The sequence below is a fragment of the Pieris rapae genome, chromosome 10 (genome assembly GCF_905147795.1).
Source record: "Pieris rapae chromosome 10, ilPieRapa1.1, whole genome shotgun sequence".
Classification (NCBI taxonomy): Eukaryota; Metazoa; Arthropoda; class Insecta; order Lepidoptera; family Pieridae; genus Pieris; species Pieris rapae.
In genome coordinates this window covers 7,897,826-7,923,693 of record NC_059518.1, presented here as the reverse complement: position 1 = coordinate 7,923,693, position 25,868 = coordinate 7,897,826, and the positions used below count along the sequence as shown (strand labels likewise).

The following is a 25,868-nucleotide window of genomic DNA, read 5'->3' as shown; positions in this document are numbered from 1 at the left end:
CTGACGCGCGCGCGCACCGCACTCCCGGAGGTGCTGTCAAAACTCAAAACTATTATTTGTATTGAATGTGTAGTGAAAAAGTTAGTGCACATAAGTGACAGTTTAATAAGTATCAGTGTTTACTTCATTTTCATTCCAAATTTAAATTAGATTCCGATTAAAATTAGTAAAAGTGAATTGTGTTCTGTGATTGAAGTCCACAGCTGACTCACAATAAGCCATAAAATACATTTATTTTGAGAGCAATAAGAGCAACTTGAAATGGCGGAGCACACGCCGTTTATAAACCGGCATTTGTTTATTTGTATTGCCATCTCACTCTTGCTACCGATCGTTGACGAGGCAAAGGTGTACGAAGATGGCCGATTTCAGAACGAAGAAAAAAGATTAACCCGGGAATACCATTTGAGACAAGGGGCGGTACGTGGGTTGATTGTAAAGCCGGGAAGACAATATGATTTGCAGCTAGTTGAAATGTTTCTTGGTGTGCCGTATGCAGCACCACCAACGGGGAGCTTACGATTTATGCCGCCCGGTAAACTGTTTAACAAACTACTTATTTAAGAAAGAAACCCTGAACAAAATAAAAAGTACTCTTGCTTCTCTAGCTTGTACTCTTTATTTCTCATAGTAATGCCATGTTTTTCCAATTGTGATATAGTTATTTCATTATCCCTAGCGTGGTGGTTACCTTAGATTCGGGATATAAATTACTATGATTATTGAAGCTTTCAGAGATTTTGTATTAAGGTGCTAATTCTAATCTATACGTTATATATTTGCTCAGTCGTCAGTTTTAAGACCTAAAGAAAAATAAAATACTTGTCGAATTGTTATCTTTCTTTGTGTTTTAGCAGTCAATTAATAAGTAGTAGTGCGGTATGTAAAGTTCACGAGTTATTTCTAAAGTTTGCTATGTAGTATATACGTATAGTGTGGTTAATGTTCATTTAATTTATCACTTACAAGGTTCATACTCCTTTAATAGTTTTCAAACGAGTAATATTTTTTTTAATATTGCTACAGAATTTGACGTCTTGTTCTCGTTGTCAACCAAACTTCTTCGAAATAATTGACTGATTTTCATATTTTTATTACTTGGTAGGTCTTCTATATCTCAAAATATGTTTTATTATTTGCCATACCCTCAAGACATAAGCGTGGCCGAACCCAAATTTTTGACAGGCTTTTTTATTTTTTATACCCATTAAAAATACTTATATAACTTTTGCCTTTTTGTAACATTAAAGTGTAGTGTTAGTTGTAAGTGACAAAACAACATTTAACGGGTCTTTTAGTTTCGTATATATAAAATATTAAACCAATATGTATAAACCATTATTTTCAGTCAGCGCACCGCCTTGGTCTGGTCTAAAGATGGCGACTCGATTCGAGCCGGTCTGCCCACAAATACTACCACAGATCAGGAAAGGAAATCCGCCATCTTTGGGAAGACAACACTATTTAAATAGACTGAAACCATTCTTAAAAGAGGAATCCGAAGACTGTTTATATTTAAATATCTATGTGCCATATAGAGGTAAGTTTTTATATGAAGATACTCAACTCCAAATAATTTAATCCTCCTTATTACTCTAGTGTGGTTAGCAAAGGGAAACGAGACAAAACCTTTAATATTTGGATTTGTATGTATATTCTATATCGCGCTACGTTTTACTTATCCCGCTGTTGTAAGTTGAAAAATGTTGTCTTAGACTGCTTCTGTAGAAAATAAGCATTTTCAGGCTTGAAGATATATCAAATAATGTGAACCAAAAACTTTGAATACTTAATATGTCACACGAAGGTGGTCATTACTTGATAGCATAGCAAGAAAGTGCCGAACATATATTATTTGCACAAATAATAACTTAGTAAATTTACCTGAAGTAATAGTTTGCTTAGCATATATGTATTTACAATTCAATGATAATTGCAATTTAATTACTTAACAGGACAAGTAATTAAATTATTAAAATATGAAACACTGAATTTATATATATATATATATATATATATGTATAGAGCAAAACTGATCTATGACCACAGAATTAATTCAATAAATTACGTTATTGAAATGAAACCAAAACAAATGCTGAGAACAAACAATAGAGCATCGTCTATCAATTAAACGCTGACTTGTATTTTCATCCTAATTAAGTTATGAGTCCTTTGAATAATTCAAAGAAATGAGAATAATGATATACTACACTTATAACGAAAGGGAATGAAAACTTCTGTGCATTATATTATTAATTAAATACTCCCATTTTTCTATCGACATGTTGTGACTGACTGACTGACATATGCCGGAGATTTTTGGGTTAAATACATGTCGCTTTCTTCAAGGTGTTTTCCATCACCGTAGAATGATTTTGCATGTTTTAAGAAACTCCTAGATGATATGCACTCTGTTTTCTAAACACAGGCCTTTCTTTTTTAAACTATCAAATGAGATACTTTTATTGCCACCATTGATTCTTCCGTATTGGACAACACAAACTTTATGACCATCTTTGAATATTTGAGATCATCAACGGAATAATCAAGGATAAGCAATTTCATACTAAGGCGAACGCGTTTTCGGCACTTCACGACTTTTCCATATTTTACGATCGGTGTTTTGTGACCCGGACGTAATTTCGATATTCCACCCTCGATCGAAATTGCCAATCGAAAACTACAGAATCTGCATGTTACATTTTTTCAATATCTCTATTGGATTTTATTAATAATAATAATAATCAGTGGCACTACAACCTCTTTATTTCTTGGCCTCAGATTTTAATTTGTATTAATTAGATATATTATAAGAGAGTTTTACATTCAGTTACTTGTGTAAACACTTTATTATTTTTATTTTAACTAGAATACTTACTTAACTCCACTGGCAAAGTCACCCAAAGTGAGTCTTGGCCTCCGAAACTCCACCTTTGCCGATCGCACTCCTACTGGAGAAGGACCTACGCAATCTCCAAGTGTTCGATTGGCAACCGGTAGCCAATCGAATACTTGGAGATTGCGTAGGTCCTTCTCCACGGCGTCTTTACAGCGATATCTGGGCCTGTCGACTTACTGCGTTCCGAGATATGCTTTTTTAACACCCCGTTTTCTCCCATTTTCTGAAGATGATTAGTCCAACGGAGTCTTTAGGCTTAATCAGACATGTTGGGTTCGCCTATCGGGTCCTCGATCTCCTTGTTTTTTTGTAGGGTCTTCACCAATCTTCAATCACCCCCTTTGAGTACTGGCAGTAACTGTAAAATTAGAAGCATTTCACGTATATTTCTTTTTTATGTTCATAAGTGTACATTATGTTACCTACATGAAAAAATTATTTTTGATTTGATTTGAGATTTCCTCAGAATTTTTCTTTCGACTAATAATAATTTCTTCTCCTCTTTTATCATGTTTTTACATCGAAATCTCATATACGTACAACATTAATGGTTTTGTTATTACGAAGTTACGAAGTCTGTTTAGCAACTTGGACGGACGGATCTTGTGAAGAATACTAAAATTAATATAAAGCATTTTAATCCCCAGTGATTTCAATAATGTTATACCAGAATACTTATAAACAATAAGTAAAAAGACTAGGTGTAAAGTTACTGAGTATCGTATGTTTTGTTTTAAGAGAGTCAGTTTGGAACAAAGTCTATAATAACAAAGCAGTAAGCTAGTATTGGCATTACCGGAGCAAATATTTATGAACACGGTTAAAAGCATTTTCGCAATTTGAACTGTTTCATAGCACTATTTAAAGAATTCACCCGAACTGAATACAAACGATTGATTGGCGGCTGTTTATTCGTGGAATGGGGTTAGTGGCGACATTTTATTTTAATTTAGTTTTTCAATTAAATTCGCTAATTCTTTGTGTTTAAGAACTTTCACCAAATTAATAAAATAATTAATGTAAAAAAAATGTTTCAATAGCGACTTTAATAAAATATAATTTTCTTAGTCAATCGGCCGTCTGAAATGTTTTCATGACCTTGGCATATACTTGGAATTTTATAATTAATGAATTAGGTTTTGTTTAATCGAAATTGGCTAAATCAAGTATGAAAGTTAAGTTGTATGTTTTAAATTAGAAACCCGAAATTAAATTACTTAAATCAAGTAATTGTTAATCGATAAAAATCCCCGTTCTGAAAGTCAACGCGTTCATATTAGAAACGCAACTGCCACAGCAAGTCATAAACATGACTGGAGAGCGTAAATTACCAATTTGGCTGCAGGCCTAAAGCTACAAGGAGTACAAAGTTGGAGTAGGCAGGTAAAATGAATTTTTTATTAAACGTCAAAGTTTGGCTCCGTAATAGCCCAGTGGGTAACTTAAATTGCTCGTTCAAGTGAGATGGGATGTCTGCAACTTCACTAATCTGATTACCAACGGTCGGCCTGTTATATCGCTATTGTGTTTTGATTTAGCGGTTTTAAGTTGAGTAACAACTACTTATTCTAAACCTATTAAAGTGAAACTTTTATTACATCGTCTCAAACTTTTTGGTCTGTGTGGCGCATGTCGCGTGACGGTCGACCAGGGAGTAGGGATAAAGTGAAAGGCGCTCGTCATAGCAGCCAAGGCCAATATGGCGGCGCACATAGTTCGCAGCAGCTGACGGTGTTATTAATTTGTGCCAGTGCTCCACGCTATTTTAATATATGTATATAATCGAAATAATTGTTAAGTATTATGTATGTCGTACTCTCTAAAACACAGAATTCAATAAAAATATTAGTTGGAGACTTAGTCTACTTTTATTAGTCCCATTCTCATTCCAATTTTCCAAGTATACAAACGTAAAAAACTCTCGGTTTAAGGTTAAGATTACTATACGATGTTTAAGTATTGAGTTGGCGCCTGTAGATAGTACCGGGGACCCCAGAACTGTGGCTTTCCTCGCTCAACGAATAAGTATCGCAATACAACGAGGAAATGCTGCCCGTGTTACTTAGTTAAAAAAATTGTAAATACTATAAATTTTATTGTTATGTTTAGGTTTTAATAAACAATTAATTACATTATGAGCTGAAAAGTTAAGAAGTACTATACATAACCCTAAATTTATGAAAAAGAGTTATTTATTCTGTAGATTATAAAAGGGCTAATGAAACGTTACTCCTGTATATCAAATCCCCTACACGTTTAAATCTTACGCTAAGATTGCGAAGCGTACAGACTGTGTCTTTATTTCACAATGAGGTCATACCTGGAACCGACAAGAGCTCTATAGAGACAGTAGACTTCCAAGCATCAAACATCAATCTAACAAACTTGTGCAAGTATTATTTAGCGGTTGATTCTCAATAAATGTAGATGTTAACAGAAATTTTGTTTAACTCATATATACTAGGGGTAGGTCTATATCCCGGTAGAATGCGACAGCGACCCCGGAGCCTCTGTAACGCGGCTTCGTAGGAATTTATCGAGGTGTTTTAGTGGGTATTGTTCACCCAGTCTCTGAATAGCAGAGATTTTGGTGTGGGTCGAGTCCTGCATTTAGGGCAGGGGATGCGCAAATGCAGGACATATATATATATATATAAAAGGATAAGGTCTTTAACGGCTTTTAAATAAATTACAGCTTTAAAATAAATAAAGATACCAGAGAACCTGGATAAATGATTAAAAATTAAAGTATAAATACGTTACTGCGAAGGTTTGGTGCGAATTTTATAAGCTAAGTTAAATTAAAGCCTGAATAATGAATGGCTCTAGTAAGTTAAATCAAATAGCCTTCTTACACTTATTTGGAAAAATAATTAAATGGAATGGAAGTGGGCAGGACATGTTGCCCGGCAAACTAATCATAGATGGACTAAAAAAGTAACTTTCTGGAAAGGCCCACTAGGCAAAAGAACAAAAGGTAGATCTATTACACGATGGGAAGACGACATTAAAGCGATAGCTGGTCAAAATTGGAGTAAAATAGCTGAAGACAGAGATAAATGGGCGTCACTGGAGGAGGCCTACACCCAACTTGGGGTTCCAGACGAGAGTTAAATACTGGAAATAAATGGCTTTTTTATTTATTTTATTTTATTTTATGATATCGGTCGGCTCATAGCGGTCTTTTTAATATGTACTTTTGTAGTCAAATACATATTTTTTTTATTATAAAGTACGGTAGTTTACAGTATATATTACTTTTAATTACTAGACGAATAACTTAATTAACCTAAAGACGATATAGCTGTTTAATTTCGGTAGCATTGGCTGAACGCCAACATTACCTGCGCTATTTTATTTAACAAGCTTTTCATGGCAATTTTAAACATATATACAGTAATTAGTGTAACATATTTATAAACTACCGCATTTGCCATTCGTCAAAAAAGCGATTAAAAATTTAGCGGCAATGTTCGCAATGACCGCATTCGTAGAGCGGTTAGAATCGTTGATAGTTGTCTAACTAAGCCACTCGCAAAAGACAGTCCGCTCTAGAAGCTTCGTTGCTGACCACGACGCTCAGACATGAGCTGCCAATTAAAGACAGAGAGAGAGAGTTGTCTAACGTTGCGACGTAGTCATTTTGCATGTCCTACCGCCTAATTAATAGAGGTTTCTATTCTGATATATATTCTGTAATAAATTTGTCGTAAAAACAATAACAATCAATGGCCATTATTATCCTAATATTGGCACATTAATTCTAATTTGCTACGAGTTCATTATCGTTAGTTAGGTTAGAATTAAATTGGTATCGGTGCTATATAAAGTAGGTACCTAACTTTAACTCATTTGTAAATCAATATAGGGTACGAAATAGCACTGCTGAAATATTTTAAACGCTATTATCATCTAGTTGAGATATATTTTGGTATAATAATTTTAATTAAAATCAACATTAAATAAATATAAATGTATTTTATTGACATACGTTTTAAACACCGTCGATTACAATACATTCGAGTTTCAAGAGAAATTTCAGCAAGACAATTAACCGTGTTAACATCTGTTCGTCTATTTTAGTTCCACTTAACAATTTGGACACCCTCGAATATAAATAGTATGGCGCCAATGATCGGTTTCTCAATTAACTGTATATTTAGAAGTGTATGAATGTATTCTAAATTCAAAACTGCGTTAAATAAAGAAAATTAACGACGTAAAATCAGGCTATTTGGGAATAAAATTTAAACGAATGAAACGTTTGTAAATACTCACACTTAATAATATTGAAGAGTGAAATATATACGTAGTATACCTACACTATCACTGGATAATCAGGTCATCTTTGAGATTGATTTTTAGTGAGACGAAAAGTGAGATTTTTTAGTAACAAGACACAGCAGATATATAAATATAATGTAGGCCACGTAAATAAAAGAGTAACGTAAAATTATCCTCAATTTAAAGCTTAGTAAATGTAAGAATTACTTACACAGATAAATCTAGACAAAAATAGATACATTAGCCTAGTTGCTTATTTTAATACCCTCTTATGTATAAAAAAATCGATATGATTATCGGTAATATTTATTATATGTTGGCGGCATCTATTTAATTACACGTGAACCCTTAGGATTTTATTGCAGGTCAAACATCTTATATCTCTTACACTACTTCACAATACACTCAACCAGCATTTTCATGATAACTTACTGAAGCGAAAAGCTTTATGCAGTGCGTAATGTCACAACAGTGCGACAGATGGCGCAATTAACAAAATGAAAATTGTTTAAATTTTTGCCACAATTTTAACTTCAACATTATATTCTTAGAGACCTTAAGTTTTAATTATTATGTCACAAATAATTATGTACGGTGTACAAAGCTTTTTATTATTTTTTTCAGAGCAAAAGGCGAAAAAGTTCCCCGTTTTAGTGTTTATACACGGAGACTCGTTTGAATGGAGCTCGGGCAATCCCTACGATGGCAGAATTTTGGCATCATATGGCAATATTATGGTAGTCACTGTAAATTTTCGACTTGGTATTTTGGGTGAGTTATAGCAGTACATACGTATAAGGCTTCGTTAGTGGCTGTCAAAAGAATTCATAGCAACTGATGTTATAGAATTTTCTATGTCATACCAATGAAAACTTTGATGACTGTTATAAATGTGTTGCGTAAATCTCTAATTAGATATCGGATGGAATCAATTGTTCCTAAGTTTCAATAATCTTGTGAATCGTTTCGCCGGTAGTAGAATAGAGAACCTCTAGGTGGCGTACAATTCGTAATAAAATTAGAACATTTATTTACAGTAATTTATTTTCTTGTAAAAGACTTAAATAATTTAACACAACTTAAAACTATTTGTACTGGTTTACATCCTAACACCCGCTGCCCCATTAGCAAACTGGTTTCCATATTCTTCCGCTACATTTTGATAGTTCTTAAATCCAGCACCAGAGTGCGCTGAGTTATCAAAGCCTTCACCACCTCCTATGTTATGGCTTTCATCACTATCTTCTTCCTTGATAGATTTTGAATGGTGGTGATGTGAACCAATGTTATGGTAATGCTTGCCAGCCGCATTATGTACTCCATGAGATTCCACCCCACTAGCACCTTTATTTAAATGTCTACCGGCGTATTCCTTTCCATTGGCAAACTGGCCGAAATACCCTAAACCACCACGACTCATACCATTCGTGGGTCCCGTTTCAAAATCACTTCCGAAGCCAGGCATCATGGCGTTGTCGAGATTCATTCCATTTCCAAATCCCATTTCAATTCCAGGTAGCATTCCATTTTCAATATCCATTCCAGCTGGCAGCATTCCATTTTCAAATCCAGGTCTCATGCCATTTTCAAATCCAGGTCTCATTCCATTTTCAAATTCTGGTCTCATTCCATTTTCGAATTCAGGTCTCATTCCATTTTCATAGTCATACCGATGTCCAAACCTTCTGTGGCCGAATGGATTAGCACTCATCACGGATAAGAAAGATAAGAAGAAAAACGCGCAGGTTTCCATTTTATCAAATGTGAGTGGAACGTTAACGTTGAAACATCAAACACTGAGTGACGATATTCACAAAAATATCCATTTTATATATGTTTAACATAATTAACTAATTATCCCTTAATCATAATTAATAAGTAAAATTAATTTAAAAGCTTTCCTCGTTATGTCTTTACGGGCATTGCTAATGATATTCAATTCGTAAGCAGCAAATTACATAATTAGGTAGATAATTAATTTTTCGGTTTTTTTAATGGTATCTATTTGTGTCAACGAATCCTATTATATTAAGATAAGCACGAAATTGAATGACACATATATCTTAAAATGTTATTTATTTAGGACATATTCTTAAAACTTATCGATATTTGTAGATATCCAGTTAAACATATAATTATTCTATAATATATAAGAGTATGGTATCAAATATTAAAAGGAAAAGAGTCTGCATATCTGCATTCCATTTTTGTAATTTGTATTTAATTACTTAATTTACGAAGCAAGCTGTGGCTATGCGGTTCATAAACGTTGTGTAAAACTTGGCGATTAAAAAGAGTGGCGGAGAGTTTATTGCCAGTTCTTTTCTTCCGTTCTACGCCCTTGATTTGAGAACTGGCAGTTAATGTAAAATTAGAAGCATACGATGTATATTTCTTTTTTGACGTTCATAAGTGTATATTAAGCTATGACAGAGCTTTTTATACACTCAACATGTTTGTTTATAGATATTGTTATTTATATTTTTTCTTGAGTTTCATATTGTTAATTAATTATGCACTTCTTGTACTTTACCCTCTGTAGGTGATTATTTTTTTTACAGTAGCATATTAGGGTTGTCTGGAAGAAATCGCTTGTTAGCGACAAGGACGCCCGTTGTTTAATAACTTATGTAATCTACTTACTTTTTGTTTTTTTTTATAAGTATAATTGTTGATTTTAATTCACAGGTTTTATGAAACCAAGCCTGACCGAGCATGTGTACGGAAACAATGGTTTGTTGGACCAGCTAGCTGCGCTTCAATGGATTAAAGATAATATTGAGGACCTGAACGGGGACCCGAAATCTGTGACACTAATGGGCCACGGAACGGGGGCGGCATGCGTTAATTTTTTGATGCTTTCGCCTATATCAAATGGTATGTTTATAATTATCTTAATATATATATTTCTTGTGTGCGTGTGTATGTGACTGAACTCCTCCTAAACGACTGGACCGATTTAGACGAAATTTTTTGTGTGTGTTCAAGGGGATCTGGGAATGGTTTAGATTCACAATTTTGTCCGCTGGACAATGTTTTTTTAATTAATTTTCAATTTATTAGTTGTTGTTGATTTTGGAATGTTTTACATTGGATACGACAGACGGCGCTACCATCGCAGTGTCAAATCTATACTAATATTATAAAGAGGAAAGGTTTGATTTTTTGTTTGTTTGTATGAATTGAATAGGCTCCGAAACTACTTGGCAGATTTGAAAAATTCTTTCACTGTTGGAAAGCTACATCATTCCTGAGTGACATAGGCTATATTTCATTTTCAAAAAAAATAGGCATCCTTACTAAAATTACGATAACATTAACATTTGTTTAATATTTGATACAATTCTAACAGATGGCGCTGAGTTAAAGGTAGTTTAGTTTAGGTCCGTGTCGTGGTACCAACGTTTCACATAAGTTCTCCTACGGTTTCCCTTGATTAATTTACTACTATGTAATATAACAAAAACCTTAGCCACAGCAACGCTTGGCCGAGTCTGCTAGTTTTAAATAAAATTCGAATTTTAATTTTAGTCTGTTCCGAAATTTATAAAAAGTTTTGTTATCATTGTGTTATATCGTGTGTGACCATGTGCTGGATCGTTAGATATTGTCATGACATTTGAATAATAATTTTCATCAAAATGGCTTATTAAAAATTGAAATTTTTAAATTAAAGACGTGTAGACAGGACAACGTCTGTCGGATCCGCTAGTTTTTGTATAAAGATTAATAATGGTCATCATTGACAAAAGACTTGTTATTTGATACTTGGTAAAACTATTGTTACACTATTGTTAGGAGGCATGCTGAAACCTTTAAAATATATCAAAGATATCAGTCGCGTTCCACATTTTTACATGGACTTACAAACACCAACGTTTATGCAAAACTTTTTTTAGATTTACAAAATTGTCTTCTATCAATTTCCATTAAATACAAGAGTTTTTCAAGTTGTTGACCAACCTAAGTATGGCAACACCAATCGAGATAAATCGATTTACACTACCGTCTTTCTTAACTGTAATTTTATGGGGTCGAGTAGCAAAAACAGCTTCCTGTAGAGGATGCCAAATTGTATTTTCTAAAGTTCTTTTACTTATTATAAAACCAGTGACAGGCAAACATCTATTTTTTTCCTACTTTAATATATAAAAACGCCTGGTTTCACACACTGCTTTTTCGATTTATCTTTTAACCTTATTTACTCTTAGTAGCAACATTTCTAATTAATTTTTCATTAGCTTATTATAAACTCTTAAATTTTAAGAATTATCATTTATTGGTCCTACTTTTCATTGTTCTTTCATTGTTAGCTAAGTAAATTGTACCAACAATTAATAATAATACATGAATTCCAGGTCTATTCCATCGTGCGATACTTATGTCCGGATCAGCATTGTCAGACCGCGCGATGACGAAAGATCCAACCCAGTACACACTACAAGTCGCTCAGAGTCTCGGCTGCAATCCCAACTCTAAGAACATGATGACTTGTTTGCAGAATAAACCGTACGTGGAAATTATTTTATAACCACCCTATTAAGATCAATAGAGAAGTAATGATCACCAGTGTATTTGCTTTATTTTTAGTACAATGAAAAACGGGGTTACTAAGGGTGAATATTTGTTTTATTTCAAATTAAAAGAGCTCGTAGGGTCGCTTCACGTATTCAGCACAAGTATGATTGTGTTCTTTAAACATTTAACTATTCCATGTATAAAATGTATTTAATTAAACAAAACAATGGGCAAATGCGAGGTACTCTTTTTATTTGAAACGTATCGCTCGAAATTTTATATTGTTAGACTTGTGTGCCGGCCTTTAAGATGATAGTAGCATATTTCTCCACATTTTTCAGCTTATCAGAAATAAAGAAAGTGCAGATATTGTCCCGTGAATTCGAGACACCGTTGGGGCCGGCAGTGGCTGGATCGTTGATACCTAGCGAACCTGCCCAAACCATGGAATCATTTCCTAATTTACTGAGCAAGTGAGTCAAATTATATTGCTATAACCGGACAATGAATTAATGTGTCATCTTTCCATTGTATTAGCAGGTGCGAATATCGGCTATAGGCATACATATATCTAACATATTTTTTTAATATCGAACAGATAGGGTAAACAGATATTGAATATTGTAAACTTCATTCATCTAAGAACATAATGATGTTGTAAACTTGTATAAAAAAGTATATATCTGTCTGTATAAAAGTCTGCATCTCCAAGAGATGTAAAAAAAACGAGCAATTGGAATATTATTAAAGGCTTAAAGTATTTGTAGTATGTAAGTAAAATTCTAAAGAGTAGAAAAGTTTATTTATTTATTTATTTTATTTATTTAGTTGTTGCTCTTCTCTTCTTCTATCCATCAGGTAGATCTTAGCATGCCTTAACATTCCAGAAGTGGATGACTTGACTCGTGATCAGCTAATACTGTAATTAATAATTTACACATTTTTCTAGGTATCAACTCCTAAGTGGTGTGACGGAACTAGAGAGCTACCATGACTTTGGAGTGATTCAGTTGGACCACGGAATTCTGGAAAACCAGAGAGATGACTTCATCAGGAAGTATACAAAAATTGTCTACGACGGAGCTGAAGATATTGCCTTAAAAGAAATATTGTTACAGTAAGTCATATTATCATTTATGTCTTCTAGTCACTTCAAAAATTCTGTAATTCTTTAAGTAAGTTTTAATTGAAATAAACTGTATTTTTTCTGGTTATTTAAAATATCAAGGTAGCTAATGGTTAGTATATAAGCATTTAATAACTATTATATTTAATGTAAAACTCAAACGACTAGCATAATTACGATTACTTTTTTTTATTCATTTAGGTAACTTTATGTACACTTATGAACGTCAAAAAAAAAGAAATGTACATTAAATGCTTCTAATTTTATTTTTACTGCCAGTCCTCAAATCAAAAGCGTAGAACGGAAGAAAAGAACTGGCCATAAATTTTCCGCCAATTTTTTTTTCATTTACTACCAAATCGGTCGATTGTTACAAATGTTAATACCGTTGTAAAGTTATGATAATTTTTGTTAAGAACACAAAAATATAGGTTGTTAATAAATATTTAAGATTCTAAATAATTATACGCGTCTTTCTCAATTCCTTTCCATTTTCATTAGTCAATTCTGTTTCAATAAAATAATTTCAATCCAAATTAGATTATTGTGGAATACCCAGACGTTCTTGGAACCAATTTTCGTTAATTAACTCATTGTTACCGCCAGCTTTAGAAAATAAAACTTGTAGTAAGGATAATTAATAATTCTAAGAAATTTTGTAATTTATGTATCAAATTATATTTTATTTCCTATCTTAATGTATTCACAAATATAAAATTAGTATTTATTGTTATTTATAAAAACCAAAAGAAGATGTAATCGCAGACGATAAAATGCCAGTTGCCAACCTAACCGCTTTACAATTATTGATATATTTATGTGCATAGAAGTTAAAAAAATAAGATCATTTAATTCATTAGAAAAAAGGAAATAATTCTCTCACGCACGTGTTACGCTCGACTGTTATTTTGATTCTGAAAGGCTTCTGAGTTCATACGCTATATCTATCTATATCTGTTTTATAATTAAACCCTATATTAAATATATACACTTTTATTAAATTACCATTTTTTAATGAAAATGAAATAGCCTTCTTAGATAAAATGTAATAAATGAATCAGTGACACTACAACCATTTTAGGTCTTGGACTCAGATTTTTGTATCTGTTTCATGATCATCAAACTTGCACAAATACCAATTTAGAAAATTAATTGTTATTAATTTAGTAATGTTAATGGGCTAAATTGTGTGGTTTTCAAATCGCTTGTCCCATCATCAAACAATATACATATATATTTGTAGTGACACAGTGTTTTCAAGAAAACTCTTTTCGATTTAAATTAATTTTTTATGTCTGAATTAGGCCGTAAACTGATTTTATACCCATGAGTAATTATGGTTGGTCTACACTATACTTTATTACATATAAACTTTAATTTTCACTCGTCTACCACTGACCACCATTTCTTAGTTGCGATATTAGTGTTCTAATAATTTGTGAGTGGTTGATAACGGATCAATAGTTAAGTGCGAAAACAAAGCATGTGGATGATTTAGTATACGTATTTACTACAGGCTATAGGCTAAAGCCTTAAGTGTAATAGCAAATACTCATAGAAGCTTCTAAGAAATGTTAACCTTTTTCCGTCTTAACTCTAATTAGAAACAGTTGTAAATTCAATTCCGTAATACGATGCATCGAAGCATGTAATTGAAGGATGGAATTTTCAATTAGCTCTCAACTTCTCATACTGTAGACAAATTGCTGACGTGGTATTTATATATAGAAAACTAGGTGCCCCCGCGAACTTCGTTTCTTTTGATTGTAATTTTACTTAACCTACCGGTTTATTACCTATATATACGAACAAGGAACATTTTTCTACGTTACTCAGAGACTGTTCGGTTTTCCGCAATGAAAACTTTTTAGGCTGTTCTGAATTTTTTTTACACAAACCTCAGAGTTCATGTCATAAGTTTATTAAGAAAGAAACAAATAGGGGTTATTTCTAGAGGGATGAAATTTAAGGGTTGTATGTATTTTTGTATCATAAAAAAATAAAAACAAAAAAAAAATCGTCTAAAAAATTAAAATATATGTTAAGGGATGGACCACACTTATCACTGAGGGGTTAGATAGTAGCAGATTTTCAAACTTACTGAATGTGCATAATACAATTCATATGGAGGAGGATGGAAATGATCTTTGTAACATGAGAATTTTATGTAGAAGACTATTTTTTGTGAAGATCTCAATCAAAGTAGAACTCGGTCCATACATGTCCTGTTTGACATAGTCATATATATTGACACATCTGGTCTCCAATCCGTATTGTTAGGCACGTAAGCATAAATAACATTACTAGTAAAAACGAAAATTGACAAGTGTAATATTTTTTTCATTTTTGTTCACCATAATTTTCATGTTTTTAGAATATTTATCAGTTATTGTAACTTTCTTCTTCTTCTTATTCGGTACGCTCTTGACAGAGAGGTCTTGATTGCTACGGTGGTGATAGAAGGGGCAGATGTGATGCGCTTCACGACGTTCTGCCATCGTTGCCTTATTGTAACTTACTACTAGAGAAAATGCATTATAAATGATGTGGTGTACTTTAATTAATAAAATAATAAATATACTTCTGTTATAGGTATACCCTAAATTTATTCCATTACTTACATTACAATTAGTGAAAGATTATGAAATAGTTTATTATAATTGTAAAAAAGGTATTCGCGTTATCACTAATATATCTGATGTTTCAATTAAATGTTATCTGTGGAAAATATAAAACATATTCGATGATCTTTGACAGATGATTCATATACACCTAAAACCTTAATGCCTGCTGCTAATGCTTACAAACAAATGAATGTGAAACGCTAGTTCTTAATTATTATAATTAAATTTCAGATACTCCACATCCAAGGTAGACCCGCAACGCTGGTCAGTCCAAACTAATCGAGATGTGATTTTGAACCTGTTCAGTGACGCTCGTACTTTGGGGCCTATTATCAGCCTGGCCAATTATCAGTCAAAGGCCAACAGACAGTCATACTTCTATGTGTTTGCACATAACTCCGTCAGCACGGAATATGCACCGGTATGTATTTTCATTGTTAGTAAAGATACCCTTTTGTCTCTTTCTGTCAAATTATAGCTACGATTTGATGAAAAGAGACAGTACTTTAGTTAATGCAATGGAACTATTTTTTAAGAATAAGGTGACACAGATTACTTCTAACATAGCAATGAAAATCAGCTAGCAATAAAATTATATAAATACTAGCGGACCTGACAGACGTTGTCCTGTCTACACGTCTTTAATTTGAAAATTTCAAACTTTTTTTAATAAGCTAAAACATTCTGGACCATTTTGATGAAAATTATAATTCAAATGTTATGACAATATCTAACGATCCAGCCCATGGTCTACAATAACACTATGATAACAAAACTTTTTTTTTGATCGCAGCGCTAACTGTCGGGACAGACTAAAATTCGAATATTATTTAAAATTTGACACTGCGATGGTAGCGCCGTCTGTCGGATCCAATGTAAAACATTGCAAAATCAACAACTACTAATAAATTAAAAATTAATTAAAAAAACATTGTCCAGCGGACAAAATTGTGAATCTAAACCATTCCCAGATCCCCTTGAACACACACAAAAAATTTCGTCAAAATCGGTCCAGTCGCTTAGGAGGAGTTCAGTCACATACACACGCACACAAGAAATATATATATGTTAAGATATATAAACAGACATTAATATTCAAAGATAAATTTACTTTTGATGTCAAACGTCAAAAGGTCTGTAAATAGTTGCATGATAATATGTGGCCTTTATAATAAAACTAGCTGACCCGGCGAACTTTGTTCCGCCTTAATGGAATTAATAAGCAGTTTTTTTTATTGGAAAAAAATTAAATACCTACATTAATCATTCATTATACGAGTGGGCAATGGCACTATCATTACATTATAATTGTTAATTATTTATTTAATAGAAATAGTTTGAATATTGATTTCTTACAAATATCAAATTTTCATCTATACGTCATTACATAGCTGTCATTATACGTCAATTACATAGCTATCATTTGAGTTTTGTTATTCCAAGTCTGATTCTTTTTTGTTATAGGTACCACGTTTTATAGTGACTGACGTGTCATGTCAAGTCACACGGGAACGCGGTCGATCGGGATAAAAAGTATCTTATGTCCGTCTCCTGGCTGTAAGCTACCTCCGTACCAATTTTCACCCAAATCTGTTCTGCCGTTCTTGAGTTATAAGTGGTGTAACTAACACGACTTTCTTTTATATATATAGATATCTATTAAAATAGTTTAAACAATTCAAACATTTATTTAATAAGAAAAAAATTACAATACATGCTTTCTTCAAAAATTCGTAAATACTTAGATTAATAAAACTGTTCGCTAAGTTGTTTTAATCCAAAAACATCATCTCAGTATGAACGAGAATTTAAAGGTGGACAAACATACTTACTCTTACTAATTTGTTCATGTGCCTATTAGCAGAAATAGATGATACTCAAATTTTAACAGCTAGTTTTTTGGATGTAGGTTAAAATATTTTAATTTTCCTGCTCATGAATAAACACAACGCCGTTTAAATTATTACGCTACACCGATACAATTTAAAAGATAATAATTTAATTCAATACTGCAACGCATATAGCATCTGCCATCCAACCGCATTATTTTATTCCATCGTGAAATTATCAGGCCGTATTAAAACTTCACCGACCGAAAAGCGACGTTTTAAAAACTCCATTATCATTGTTAAATATTCAGAACGGAAAAACTTTTTCAACAACTTTAAAAGTTTATTCAACAGGTACTTAAAACCATCACGTTGCAATTAAAATATGATTTTTTGGCTAAATGTCTCTTGCTACGGTAAACTGAAACGACATTGTAATAACAAAGCTTTTTTATATTACTAGCTGACCGGGCTGACTTCGTCCTGCCTCTAATAATATCGTGTTAACTTTAGTTAAAATTTAGGATTTCATTAAGGTAATAAGATTAATATATCTTTTTTTGCAAATACAGAAATGTGTTATTGCGAAAGAAGAATGGCAGTTTTACACTTAAAGCCTTTTCTCTAGCGCCAACATTGCGACACTGCATGTTAAAGCTGTTTCAGATATACAACATTTTTTGATAAAGTAACACATGTCTTCGTTCAAGATTAAAGCCTGGTTATCAATTGCCTCACTTCAAGATCGGAATTTCTTAAACTAATCTGAATTCGATGTAAATTGATGCGTAGTTTTGTCAACAGGTGGCACCATATGCTGTTGGTATTCGTAAAATTTATTAATAATTTATTGTTATTCGATAACTTATCCGATATTTTATTACTTATTCTGTGCGAAATATATTCGGAGCGAAAAAATAATCCACCAAAAAAGATATAATTCACATCGGTCCCGCAGATATTGGAATAAGAAGCAATAATTGGAATAACAAACACGACTGTGTTTTATATATTTCTCCTAATTATATAATAATTAATAAATATTTTAGAGATTCCAATTGTTATCTTAACTGTAAAGTACACAAAACAGAGAACGATTTTAAATGAATTACAATCAAATAAGTAATATTATGCTGACATTCTACAATTCTAGCTTATACTAATATATATTATTAACTTAACGTTTCGTAATGTATTGGCACTAGATACCGCACTTCAGTACACCACACTAGTTTCTAACTCAAAAGATTTAGTTCTCATAAAGCGTATTGTTCCCGTCGTATCAAGAAGTTGGATTGCCTCAGATTCATAATGTAGTCTCTTTGGCTAAGGCAAACACTTTCCCAAATTCAAGATTGTATCCACATGAACTTCTTGGGTAATTTAATGTTTAATATACCATGGTGCCACGTGGGGTGTTAGAACTGTTGTACAGTACCAAGGACGCTCCAATTATACTTAATAAATGCTTTAAGCCCAAATCAGAAATAAGCTTAACGATACTTCAGAAATCACAGTCTTTAGTTTCACATCGATAGCCCGTTTTAAGCCTGTGTAAGTTTATTAAATATTTATTTATATAATTTTAATGTTTTATAAGCCATATATATGAAATAAATAATAAAATAATGGTACTTAACCTATAAATTTAGAAAAAAATTTAAGTTGAATTCTTTTGCTGTTCCTTTGATGAAGAATAAAAATGTCCCTATTGTAATATTTTAAATTGAGTACATAGCACTTCGCGAGTTTCATCCAATTACGTATAAACAAAATATTAAGCAACGAATCAGATATGAAACGCGAAAGTAATATCGGCTGCAAGTTGCTCCAAATATTTACATTCGATATTGGTACCCGGCAGGGTCGTATTCAGATACATTTTGTTTTGCTCAAATATCTGTTTCATTAAAACATTTCTTTTATATACATGGAATTAACAGTAGACCAAAACCCTCCAAAAATAAATAAAAAACAACATTATAAAGAAAACAGTAAACAAACTCTACCCAGGTTAAGGAACAACATGGGGTAGAGTGGCCTTAGAAAGGCCAGAATGGAGTAGATTGGAGGAGGCCTTTGCCACCTGGCAAGCGGACAATCAGAAATGGAAGAAAGAATCAATCTACGAAAAATAAAAATAAAGAATACGCCGAAATGTCCGATAAAAAAGGCTATTATTATTACATGGAATTGACACACACACAATGTCGATTTTTGGGTATTAGAGCTGAGTCATACTGGCTCAGTTGTGGTCACGAAGTAACCAGCTGTTTAACAGTGTTTAGAATTTGAGAATAAATTCTTAAACAGTGTACTTGAAACAAGCCTTTGTTCTAGTTTACAATAGAATATTGCATTAGTAAACAATGCAAATAATTAACGTGGCTAATTAATTTAAGTAAACTGTACTTCATTTACTAAGTTAACTCATTATATAGTTTTTCTTTAGATTTTATTTTATATTAGTTATAGTAACGTGTTATATTGAGTTTTTTGTTTTTTCTTGTTAATTATTTTGCATTTATTATACTCCAACCTCTGTTGGTGTTTATTTTTCTTTGTTTCACATGTTTAAGCGATAAGGCCGCCCGTTGTATTATAACTTTTGTAACCTGTTTCATTTTTATTTTTGTAATGTCTATGTTTTTGAATAAAGTAATAAAGTATAAATAAATAAATAGTTTCGATAAATTAACCTGCGTGGAATTTCAAAATTATGATAGGAAATTCTAAAAATTCTTATTTATTTAATGTAATTGCATTTAATGATATTATATATAAATATTGTATTTAATGAAATTGCGATATTTAATCATAACGAAACGTCTCCATACGACACTGGAATCGGGTGTAAACGACAAATATTTTGTAAATTAAAATAAACCCGTGGTACATATCCGATATTGAAAGAAAACTCTTACGGTTTGGTGATGTGCCAATGCTTCGCCTTGCTGTCAATATTGTTTTTCCGAATAAGCATTTTAAGGTTAGTGTTGTTAAAATTAGGTTAGCTTATAAATTGCACATGTTCCTTGGTGCTGTTCATTTGTCAATGGAGGTCAAATATTTTATTACTGACCCTTAATGCAATGAAATTAGGGGGCTATTAATTTGATGTGTTTTATGTATAAGGCAGAGTTCTTTCGTCTCATGTTTATCGACCCAAATAAAACATTAAAACTTTTATACGTCAAACTAAACTAAAATTATGTTTTATGTATGCTTAGTTTTGTAATTTTAACACTTTTAAGTGCATTTTGCAGTTGGAAATATTTTATTTTTTGAAAAAAGTATATAATTGTTATATATAGTGTAGCGTTTCGTTGTCTGAGTTTTTATTAAATTAATTTAATATGGAATACTTTAGATATGACTTACATCGCTATTATTTCATATTTTCAACTTATCACTAGTTCGTGTTTTAGTTTTTTAGTGTTAACACTAGGTGTGCTAAAACTAGAAAAAAGTAGACTACTTAGAAACTAGATTTACTTAAGAGTAAATCCCTTCAGTCCGTATGGCGCAATGGACACCGAATCACTAAAACCCAACAGTTCCATCTGTTGGCTATGGACGGGAGGCGTGGTAACAATTTCAAGAGATTCCTCCCTTTAACATAACACAAAATCAACGAACTTGACCTATTTGTATACATATATATATTTATTATTAGTATAAATATATAATTTTTAATGCTTGAAAAATATACGTAATATATGATAATTAATTAATAAACTATCATGCATAGATTCATTGGAAATGTTTGATAACGTAATATTATATTATTTATTTCAGTTAAATAAAAGCGTGCACGGTGAAGAATTGCCGTATGTGTTGGGCGTGCCGTTAGGTGGCGCTAATACGCATTTCCACTCCGAATACACCCTGAGGGAAAAACTACTTAGTGAAGTTGTTATGAGATTGTGGACCAACTTCGTCAAAAATGGGTAATGTGAAGTATAAGTATAGTATATTATATATATATATATATATATATATATACTACTTACGTGTAACGGTTTAATTCTTATGTTTATAATGTAGAGCAACCTGGAATCCAGGGTTTCATACCCACCAAACAAGCCTTTAAAATATATACTTACCTTCAATATTTTAATAAACAATAAAAATTCATAAACATCTTATGGCAGACAACTTTACCAATTTCTTAATGACACTGGAAGGAACTAGCGTTTCAGTTAAAGACTAGGCCTAGTTTAAACGCTAGTGCTCGCTAGAAGTATAATATATAAAAGGTTAACCATAGCGAATATTGTATTTAGAATGTAATATTTGTTTTGAGCTAATTAAAGTATTTTTTATATATTAGAAATGCTCTACCATACCAATGGTGACGTTAATATAAGGTAGGCCTGGCCTATCTTTAAGTTATATTTAAGAATAACCGTAGCGGTTTTGCATCACTCTCAAATTATGAATAAGGTAATATTGAATAATGATTGAACTTCAAATGATTTTTCTTTAAGTGTTACCATATTAAGGATCACAGGATCAGTCTTATATAAGTTATAAGTTAGGCCATCAAAAAAGAAATGACGATTTTATTTAAAGTTTAGAAGTGATGCAAGCCAAAGCCTAGAATTATAAAACGCATTTCCGATATCGATTAATACGAATTTTTTTCAGTTCTCCAAACACACAGAGTGTCCATGAATATCAGACTTTAGACAGAAAAGTATGGAACCAATACAACGTTGAGTGGCCTGAGTACAATGCAGATCATCAGCCGTATTTAAAACTGGGTAAGAATTTATATTAAACTTATCAACATTTCAAGAGTAAAACAAAAAGCATTTTTATAAAAATATGCTCATTTACGGTCGACGGAGTAGTTTATAATACCACTCGAAGCAGATACGTAAATAATCTAATTAATTATTTTTTACGTTTACGTTACGTTTTACGTTAGTCAAAGTCAAAGTTAAAATTCATTTATTCATATAGGTAACATAATGTACACGAACATAAAAAAAAACAAATATTAAATGAATCTAATTTTACATTTACTGCCAGTTCTCAAATCAAGGGCGTAGAACGGAAGAGAAGAACTGGCAATAAACTCTCAAAGGTTACGGTTAAGGACCAAAGGTTTAGTACTCGGGTGAAAGAGAAACACTATTATATGCTTCTTTAGATAATTCATTTCATTTAGCAATTGCCCATAATACATTTATATGTTCAATAAAAATAACCTATATTTAAATATTCGTTTCCAATTAGCATCATTATTGTTGTCAAAATCCCTTTGAAAAATGAGTACAAAGGCCTAATTCCTTTTGAAAAAGAATCTTGTATGTGTTTGTAACCATGTTAAAATTTTTGTTGTTCAGATTTCTTTCGTATGAATATAGATAACTAAGTTGACTCTTCAAAGTTTCAGATAATTTTTTTTATATCAAAAAGGATCAATTCATTCTATTCAATATTCCAGATATCCCGCCCTCGATAAATAGTCTGTACCGGTCGAACTACACAAATTTTTGGACTGAAAAGCTGCCAAAAAAACTTAGCAGATATGTCATAGATCCGCTCTACGCGTTCACACCGAGCACTACGGTTCGACCAAAGCCGCCACCAATTCATAAAAGTCCTTTAGGTAAAAAAATACTGAAAACACAAGGCAACATTAACTTACATTCTTATATAACAAAATAATAGGGCTTAAAACCAAAAAATAACAATGCTCATTAGGATACATTCACATAAATGTTGTTAAATATTTTCATATTATTTATACATTTTTTTATATGTATTGTGTATTTAACCTAATTACAGATACGGTCAGAAAAATATGGTCTCCACAACCAGTGATTAACACGAACCACTATGGCATGTCATCGTACGGCAAATTGCGGCCATACTCGCAACCCGAGCACAAACCGGACACAGATGCAATATATAGAGAGATACAGTCCATCAAAACTCCATCAAGACCCGTCCCGCCGCATTTAATGGAAAAGCACACCGAAAAACCCATATTAAATACAGCTAAAACGTCGAGTACAACCGTCACCCTCATTATTTCCCTGGCTGTTCTATTCTTGGCGGTAAATGTAAGTATATGCGGCGTATTGTATTTTAAAAAGCGGAGATTACGACTTCAAGCTCTTGAGCGTCCTTCGGAAATAGGTGAAGTAGATATAATCGGACAGAAAAGTTCCGACAAAAGTGCCCTTCAGAAGCTTAAAAATGGCTGCAGCGTTATTAAGTCGATGAAAATACCGAAAAAGAAAATTAATAAGGAGTGTAAAACCCCCAAATCCGATGATTCGGGTGGTTTCAGGGAACGATTTCAGTTAAGAAGGCATTTGTCCACAAGTACCTTGGACGCACACACGAAAGTTAGGGATTGGATAACGAATGAAGTCATGCATAGGTGTTCTCCAAATATTTTAAGAAAATCAAATTCCGATATCAACAATACAGCTAAGCAGTTCACAAGATCTGAGGAACTTCTTACAGAGAAAAAGATAAAAATAGACAAAATAGCAGTAACACCAACGAATCTTCTGTCAAAAAACTATAAAAAGAGAACATCAGAAAAAACGACATCAACTTCTGCTCTCGATTCTCATTCTTCCATTGTTAGTGATAAAAAATCACACAGTAAAACAAGCAAGTCAAATGATTCTATCAAAAGTCAGACTGATAGCATGCGATCAAAGAAGGTATCAGTTGCCATCGATGCTACACCTTCAGCACGAACTAATTCTATTTTAAATCAAGAGCCTATTGAAATATCTAGGTCTTTTGATTATATAGACAAAGGAGTCCAAGGTACAAGTACTGAAAATAAATTGCAAAGGTCTCAGACTGTCACTGATGATACTTACTCAAGAGTTATTAAGCCGCTTAAAACTACGACAGATGAACAAAAAGACGAAAAAACGTACAAAAATGAAATCAAACTTTCACTACAAAAACCAAACTTACAAATATCTCATAAACATTCCACGTCGGATCCGGTCACGGATGTTAACTATGAGCAACTAATGAAACAATTACAACGGGAAGCAATGAACATACTTCCCCCAGTTACATTTAGAAACGAAATCAATGTAACATCACGGGATGATATGCAAACTCAACCTTTATCACCAGAGGAAGCATTGCTTACAATAAAACGACGAAATTTTCCTAAAGTATTGCCAGACTTGCCCAAATCACAGAAAAGACTTTCACTTCAACCAACTTTACAAAGTTTTAGAGGCATTAATAATCAAATTGAAAAGCCAAAATTTCCTCCTCAACCTCCACCTAGAACCACAACTTTAGACAGACGCCTCGCTTATAAGAATACGAAAGTGTTATCGTCGTTTGATTCTCCTAGAAATAATAGTTTTGGTCCCAACTACGAAAACATAGATAATTTATCACCGTGTTCAGAAATAGCTAAATCAAAGTCATTTGAAAATAGAAATGATTTAAAACCACTCAACAAGCAAAAAGATTTAAACACGTTTTTAGCCCATCGAGACTACCCAAAAGTTATAATAGCCTCGAGCGATATTTCTCCCGAACCGAAGATTATTATAAAACCATCGTTAAGTCAAATAGAAATTCCGTCAAATGTTCCAAGAGTAAGATTACCTGATGACTTTCATTCAGGTTCAATAACATCTTTTTCATCATACTGCTCCGATGACGATGAAGAAGTTGATGACATAGAGGAAGATGAATTTGAAGACAAATTAATACAGGAACTTGTAGGTCGCGTAGAATCACCGTCGGAGGATGTTTTAGACTCTAAGGGACCCGAAACAGTTTTAAAAAGAATGGAGATTGTTCCTGTAAAATTAAACACAGTTCAGACACAAAACAGTAGTGATTACGTCTGTGTATCCGACTTGCATTTACCAGATATAAGTAATTTAGAACAAACTGCACAAATTAAACCGAATTTTGGATTAAATAAATTGAAAAATCGCAGTGAGAGTATAAGTAGGCCACTGGAAAAGGCAATAAAAGTTAAACAAAAGAAGAAGCCCGGAGTAATTTTACACAGGGTAAAGAGCCGGTCAAAAAGTGATAGTAAGTTAGAACATTCTACGTCTGGTTCATCTAATGATACAGAAACGAGTACGGGAACCGTTAAGAAAGCGGATCCGAAATGAGTAACTGAATAATTAAGTATGAAAAGTGATATAATAATTAATTAGAATAATGTTATTTTCGATAATTACCCTTATTTTAAGCTTGACAGACTGTGTGTATCTGTGCCTTATACACGTATATTATATTGAATAAAGGTTATTGATTCCTAAAGTTTTAACTGGTTTGTTTTGAGACCTATGTAAACAAGTCTGTTTGTAGACAAATTCTTCGAAACAGCCAGTTGACAGATTTTTATAAAAACATTAGGTATGTTTGTGAATCTAATTGATAAGGGCCACCCGAGAAAACTAATTTTAAATTTTATTTTTATTTATTTTTAATTTGGCATTAAAAATTAACCCTTCATATTCACCCTACTTCCACCGACTACCATTTCGGAGTATAATAGCTATATTCGTACGAAATAACGATTATATAGTATGAATACGACTAAAAAACAAATATTTACT

The 25,868-nt window shown here is 32.5% G+C and overlaps 1 protein-coding gene across 1 annotated transcript; it reads left to right on the top strand.

Moving 5' to 3' along the window:
* LOC111003590 lies at positions 1–25,548 on the top strand. The gene is made up of 12 exons (XM_022274193.2): positions 1–535; positions 1,349–1,540; positions 7,808–7,954; positions 9,872–10,060; positions 11,542–11,692; positions 12,043–12,174; positions 12,651–12,818; positions 15,683–15,872; positions 21,079–21,230; positions 21,931–22,046; positions 22,736–22,900; positions 23,080–25,548. The coding sequence occupies exons 1-12, from the start codon at positions 262–264 to the stop codon at positions 25,416–25,418; spliced, it is 4,215 nt and encodes a 1,404-aa protein (XP_022129885.2). The 5' UTR covers positions 1–261; the 3' UTR covers positions 25,419–25,548.
* The last annotated feature ends 320 nt before the right edge of the window (positions 25,549–25,868 follow it).

Bases quoted from the DNA above. Each gene is read 5' to 3' on its own strand.
- LOC111003590 (XM_022274193.2), top strand. From the start codon at position 262: ATGGCGGAGCACACGCCGTTTATAAACCGGCATTTGTTTATTTGTATT. The intron at 10,061-11,541 runs GTATGTTTATAA...CATGAATTCCAG, and splicing joins GCTTTCGCCTATATCAAATG to GTCTATTCCATCGTGCGATA. The intron at 22,901-23,079 runs GTAAAAAAATAC...ACCTAATTACAG, and splicing joins AATTCATAAAAGTCCTTTAG to ATACGGTCAGAAAAATATGG.